General features: G+C 36.0%; 2 protein-coding genes across 2 annotated transcripts; both read right to left on the bottom strand.

Moving 5' to 3' along the window:
- Positions 1-382: 382 nt before the first annotated feature.
- LOC148939934 (uncharacterized) lies at positions 383-1,237 on the bottom strand. The gene has a single exon (XM_089106038.1). It carries the CDS (start codon positions 1,235-1,237, stop codon positions 383-385), a length of 855 nt encoding a protein of 284 aa, XP_088962164.1.
- A 1,966-nt stretch (positions 1,238-3,203) lies between these two features.
- On the bottom strand, positions 3,204-4,130 carry LOC148939933 (uncharacterized). The gene has a single exon (XM_089106037.1). The coding sequence runs from the start codon at positions 4,128-4,130 to the stop codon at positions 3,204-3,206; it is 927 nt and encodes a 308-aa protein (XP_088962163.1).
- Between the last annotated feature and the right edge of the window lie 3,067 nt (positions 4,131-7,197).

The following is a 7,197-nucleotide window of genomic DNA, read 5'->3' as shown; positions in this document are numbered from 1 at the left end:
GAGATTTGAGTCTCCTCTTGACAGCAATGTCAGTTGAGACTTCTTTCAATATGACTAATTTTCCTCCTTCACAGCACAACACCATTAGCTGCAACTGCTTTCAAAACAGCAATTATTAATACACCTCAGCTTCAATCTAAAAAGAAAAGACAATCTTCCTGTGTAGCAGGATTTTTTTTTTTTTTTTTTTTTTTAAAAAGGACATATATAATTGATAAAACCAACAGACAAACATATTACACACAAAATATCAATCCCTTTTTCAACAATGAAAAAACAGCAATTACATTACTATCACCATCAGATAAAATCTTTTTCTCTACCACTTTCCTGTATAAACTTAATAAACAGGTCTGTCATCCTATACTTCAAAGATTCATCATCAATCAAAATTCCTAATGCAAGTGCTACTGAAAATTCTCCTAAATTTTCCTCTGCACAAATTCATCATTTCTTTTCTCAAATTTTCATACTCCTTACATTCAACAACATAATTGAAAATACTTTCTATCTCACTACAATTATCACACTGAGGACTATCAGTTTTGCCTATGATAAACAACCTATGCTTAATACCTACATGGGTCGACCAAAAACGGAACATTAAGCAACCATTTTTTCTTTTTAATCTACTATAATTATTCATATCAAAGCCAGGCTTCTTTTTCTGGGTAAGAGATATATTATTACTATTATCCCTCATTTCCTCAAAATTTTTTTGGTTAATCTTTCTAACCATCTCTCTAATCTGTTTATATGTTTCTGTAGGGGGTTTAAGGGTCATATTTTGTGCTGTCAGTTTGGTATATTTGTCTGCTTTTTCATTACCTGCCACCCCCACATGGGCTGGACACCACAAAAATTGTATCACTATTCCTTTCCCAACAATCTTCAGAATTGAACTATAGCACTTATGGACCTCATCATTTTGTTTATTTGGAAAATTCTTTAGGGACTGGAGGGCAGATTTTGAGTCACTGCATATGAGGGACTTAGATTGGTTTCCATCACTTTCACTAGTTTTCCTCAATACCCATTCTAGTGCACTTTCAATTGCTTTTATTTCTGCCTCAAAAACCATTGATTCTTTACTTAGTGACTTTGTTATCACTGTATTTAATTCTGGAACCACTGCTGAACAACCCACTCCTAAACCATTTATTTTTGAACCATCTGTATATATTTTAACATATTCTTGGTACTTGCTATTCAAAACTGAGAGGAATTCATATCTCATTATTAGGGGGTTATTTTCCATTTTTTCCATGTAATCAATCTGACACTCAATCTGAACCCAATCCCAGGGGGAATTTTCGGTGGTTTTTCATAATATAGCATTTGGGTAAGAGCTACCTCTATACCTTCCTGAGTTAGTAGTTGTTCAAATTTTTCAGAAGGAATCAGATGTTTCCATTTTCTATGGTGATTTCTAGTGTGGGTCAGACCAGGTTTAATTATCAATTTCTTAACTGGGTGATTAAAATCTGCTTTCCATAGATTGTTCATGTAAACTATAAGCATTTTTCTCGTCTTGTGTTGAGTTTCTCCACTCCAGACTCACCCAGGAGAAAAGGAATTGGGGTGCTCTGGTGGGCTCCAAATGCCAATCTTAGGGCTGTATTCTGTATTGTATCAAGTTTTCTGAGTGTAGATTCTGGGGCAATGCTGTATATCAAACTCCCATAATCAATTTTAGGTCTTATGTATTTCATATAAAATTGTCTTGCTGTAACTATGTTGACACCATGCTTCCCACATGAAAGCATCTTCATCAAATTCAGTCACTTTGCACAGGATTCTTTTAGATATTTGACATGTTGACTAAATTGAAGTTTATCATCAATATGTATTCCAAGGACTTTATGACAATTGGTTACAAGCAGTTCCTCTCCAAATAGAGTAAGTAGGGGAGGTCTAATATTCCTCTTAGATGTGAACAACATAACTTTAGCTTTAGATGGTTCACAATCAAGATCTATTCCTAGGGACCATAACTCTATTTGGTCTAATGTTTCTATGACAACTTTTTCTGCTTCTTCCACTGTGTTTTGGATTGTCCAAGTATTATTATCACCTGCAAAGATTCCTCCTTTGCAGTTATTGTCTTCTAGAGGGATATCAAATTCTCCAACATTATAATAGTCTGGTCCAAGAACACTTCCTTGTGGAACACTTCTTTCCACCTCAATTTCCTTTGATCTTTCTTGTCCTACAGTCACAGCAATTTTTCTGTCTGACAGGTAACTCAGTGTGAATTTCATCAAATTTCCATTTATTTTTACATTAGATAAACCTTGTAGTATCTGTCTGTGAACCAAATTATCAAAAGCTCCTTTGACATCCAAGAACACTGCAATCATTACTTTGCCATTATCAAGTGCATCAATGATGTCTCTCTGCATCCTGATCAGGTTATCTACTGTATTTCTCTCTCTGCAAAAACCTGTCTGAATATCCTGCAGCAGGTTAGCTTCATATATTGCAAATCTCAATCTTTCCTTTACTAGCCTTTCATATATCTTACCTCCAACTGGGAGGAGAGTTATAAAACGATGATTTTCCACTTTGTATGGTTTATTTGGTTTTGGGATCATGATAGATGTGCCATTCTTCCAAATTGTAGGGAAATTGCCCTCCTTCCACAATTTGTTCATGAGCTGTAGCAGAATATCCTTCCATTTATCAGTCAACCTTTTAAAGAGAACAGGGTATATGTTGTTGCTGCCAGATGAAGTCTGTGGTAGTGTCTTTAGAACAAGTTCAAAATCTTCTTTTGAAAGGAGTTTGTGGTAACTTGATACTTATTGATGCATAGAAAGTTTTATTGCTTTAGTGAAAGTTGTTGAATGTGGGCTGGTTCCTTCAAATTAATCTGTCTTACCTATTGTCTGGTGGAGATGTCTTGCTTCTGCCTCAGCTTTTGTTTTGTTATCAGCAATCACTTGTCCTTGGTAGGTTGTTGGCCCCTGCGGATGGTGGTACAATTCTCTCCTATTCATCTTTCTTATGAAGGTATACACTTTTCCAAATGGATCCCTGAAGTTGAGATTTGAAACAAAATACTTCCAAGATTCTGCTTTAGCTTGATTTATTGTTTTTCTAAATTCTGCCTGGGCCAATATTTTTTTTCTATAATTTTCAATTGTCAGAATCTTGTTGTAATTGTTTGAAGCTTGGTTTAGTTTCTTCTTATTTAAGCTACACTATTCTTTCCACCATATTGGTTCATTCCTAGTCTTGTTGCCCAATGTCTTGATGGGGATAGTCTTCTTAGCCACTTCCATCAGTAGATCTTGTAATCTTTCAATTTTCTTCTCTGTAGTCATAACTGTTGCCAGTTCTTCTTCAAGGCTTATCCTTGTAAGTTCTTCCTGGAAGTAATCCCAGTTAACTTTCTTCAATTTAAAGGTAGGGCGTGTTGGTGGGGTTTGACTTCTTAGTGTAGATTCTTTATACTCAATTATCACTGGCTCATGATCACTGGTTAGGGTTGGTTCAGGATTTAAACTTATATTTAGTTGATTGATTATTGCTACTGCAGAGAATGTGATATCAATGGTAGAGTATACCCCTGCAATTGGGTTTATTCTAGTTTGAAGTCCAAGTGGGGTGACTAGGCCAATGTCATTATTCTTATCCAGGGCACCTAGAATACTTATACCACTGCGGTTATGAGATCCACATAAAAACCAGGCGTCTGAATGGGCATTAAAGTCACCAGTAATAATAAAAGGCTCTTTGCCTTTAATCACTTTTTTCACTTTATTGAAAATGTCCTCTGTTTGTGGCTCATTTCCATTGGGGTTATATATATTAACAATAACTATTGTATCCCTCTTACCCAGGAATACTCGGTAAGCTACCATTTCAATTTTAAAACTTTTGATGTCTTCAATAACTAGTTTTGGAAACATTAATGACTTTTTAATGCATACTAATATTCCTCCTCTTGACCGTTCTGCTCTATCCTTTCTTATTACTTCATAATTTCTAAGTCTCCATGAATTCTGGGGTTGTAGCCATGTTTCTTGAAAGCATCCAACATCAATTTTTTCTTTTTCTAAATAGCACTCTAATAAATCCTTTTTGCCTTTCGTAATAGATTGGATGTTAAAAGATATCAACTTCATTCTGGTTTGTTTGCTAGATTCTAAACTTCTTCAGTATTGATTTAAACTTTTAAAAGTGAGCACATGAGATGACACAGCTTCACACTCCTATCTTCGTTTCTAAGTCCTTGATGTCTATCAACTTTGGCATTTTGGATGCAAATAACACTAGCTGTGGAAGGGTGTTTTTAGGTTCAAGGGGGGGTTGCTCTTTCACAGCCTTCTTATTCAATGCATCTGCATAACTCCAGTATGCATTAGCTGCTCTTTTCATTAGTATGTTTTGGGCAACTGCAATTTTTATGATTTCACGGTTTTGTTGGTGGGCTGGGCAGATACCAGATGTCGTTGAACTTCTTTTCCCATATTGGGCACAGATATGCTTTTGGTATTGTCCTGACTCTGTGGTTTCTAGGTTGCAGGGAAACTAATAAGAAGTGTGTTTGTTTGTGTATATGAAGTATAAAGTTTAAGGTTACCTAAACTTTTCTTGGCTATGGCCATACTTTTTCCATTTAAAGCACTGAATAATGGGTCGGTTATATCTCTCAATACTTCTTTTTCTTCCATATAGCCAAATAGACTGGGGAAGAGAGTTACTCTCAAATGCAACACAAATACTCAGGCAATCTTCTAAGTTTTTGGTCTCTCAGTTGTATATTTTCAACCTCTTTAATTCCTTAATCTCAATATTAGTTTCTACCCTAAGGTCTGTCAGCAGTTCTTCCTTTGAATAATCTAGTGCTATTTGCTTGATTACACCATAGCTGACTTGTCTTTTCTCTTCATGTGCTATATCAACATCATCTAGATTCTGAATTTTCATTAAAGTATTGAATGCAGTATGTGATTGAACATATACAGATAGTCAATTTTTATCATAATTTGAGCAACACTCAAATTATTCTGTTTGAAGAATTTTCTTATGATCAAGAGTGATTTACCTGGCTGATGGGAGTTTTACCTGTGAGGTGAAAACCACTGTTAGATTAGTCCCTGATTCACTGCTTATAAACTAACTAGCTGCCTCTATTCTGTTATTTCTAGCTCTGAATTTTTCTGGAAATCTTTCAACTATAGGAGGTTTAACAGTTTTAGAAGTTTCTTGCTCAAGAGGTGAGCCACTTATCTTACCATTTCTTTTCAGTAAATCACTGATCCCTTCAGCCACCACAGGATTTACAACATTTGTGATGTCCTCCTCTTCTTCCTGGGGGAGGGGAGGATAATCAACTGACAACCCTGAAACTCTATTATGGACACTTACTGAGGGTACAAAATTGTAAATTTTGGGTTTGGGGTGCATGATATAAATGACCTTGATGACTTGAATATGGCAGAGGTGCATAGTAAACTGTAGGGGGACCTTGAGTATCTTGATATGTTGAGTGAGGAAATTGTATAGGTGTTTGATGGGGCTGTCCAGAGTATACTGGAAATGGCTGGGTGTGAGATGGTGAGTATTCTCTGTATAAGACTAATAATGATATTAGTGGAGGCAACAATCCTTCTAATGCTGGTATTTATCTTGTTTGTATATGGGTCGTGGCTAGAGGATGACTGGGTACAATTTTGACATTTCAGCTAGGATGAACCCCCATTAAAGGGTGAAACTTCATTAATCAATCCTGATACAACTATTGTAAATGCTCTTACCCGACATCAAAACTTCAGAATACGAAATAGTCTAGAAAATAAGTCTGGGCAACAATTTTTTAATTTTACCGCGTTGTCCGTTTTCCTCGGCCCCCAAAGAAAATTAAATAAATCAAAGGTCCTATGTCAATTTTAAATTCTTCTTAAGACCATAGGCGGGTGTGCCTTGTTTGCCTCTTTTTGAATTCTTGATCAGCATGCCAATCATTCTTGGTAGGCATGTTTTTCCGAAAACTAACCTGACAAGTATGTGTCCAGTAACTGTCATGCATACTCCTGCCATTTACCCATGCCCCTGCCAGTTAAACATTTGCCTCTCAATTACTTTGGACTATCTGTCTTGACTTTTCTCTGTCCTACAGTTACCCAGCCCAGTCTTGACGCAACCTATACAACCTATTGTACTCGTAAAATACTTGATAACTTCAATTCAACCTATTCGTTGAATTCGTTGTATTCGTTGTACCTATTGTACCAATTCAACCTATTCGTTGTACCTATTCGTTCTATTTGTAAGATTCTGAAAGTTATGCCAGTTTGCTTCTCACGACCAGGGTTGCCACTCGGCCGGTTTTTTTGGTGCCACTTTGGGTGGCTTAATAGTGTCAATTTTGTGTAAAGTGTTATTTTCCAAAAATTTGCCGCTCGCGACGCTTCGCGTCGTTCGCGCTTATATCAACAAGCTTTTTAAATTGAAAATATTGGCCAATCCACTTGGCATCATCCCCACGTGGTTTCCCGCATCTTTAAATTCTCCAACATGAAATGTCGGATTTAATACCATCTATCAACTACAAAAAAGAAATTTCGATTTTACTTAGTCAGTGCTGATTTCCGGCTTTGCGCAGCACTTCCACTATTCTCAACTTTCCAGCCCCCCTCTTAAAAACCCACTAAAACACAAATGGTGCTTACTGTATAAAATGGGAACTCGTCCCACAGAGTACATTCTCCTCTTTTTTTTTCAAAAACTAGTGGAAAAACAATAAGACAGCTATATAATGTAATCTATCACAACCTGAATAGAATAAGTTTTACGAGAACTCTCGCCACTCCCAGTAAATTTTTCTTTACGATGTCTCCAGGGACTAAGGCATAGGAACAGTCAACAAGCAGTTTAAGTATCAATATGAAAGCACCATTATAATAAAAAACGAGCATTTAGTGTATCAGCGTGAAAGCACATTTACAATAAAATATTAGTGGGAATATAAGAACTAAAATGAGGAAGTGTGTCCAAATTCAAAAATTTAAGTAAGAAAAAAAAAGTGAAATTAGATTGTGATTTTGCTAATGATTACATAGGATTAAAGATAATGGAAGTTTTGGTATCAATTTTGTTTTTAGAATGATGGTTATGTATGAATATTCATTTGTCCATTGCCAAGAGTTCAAAGAAATATTGAACGGAAATGTTTGAGCCCATTTTTGC

The sequence above is a fragment of the Artemia sp. Qi Xiang Cuo genome, chromosome 20, assembly GCF_049724085.1.
Source record: "Artemia sp. Qi Xiang Cuo chromosome 20, ASM4972408v1, whole genome shotgun sequence".
NCBI lineage: Eukaryota > Metazoa > Arthropoda > Branchiopoda > Anostraca > Artemiidae > Artemia > Artemia sp. Qi Xiang Cuo.
The sequence above is the reverse complement of the archived record's forward strand: the minus strand, read 5'-3'. Positions and strand labels throughout refer to the sequence as shown.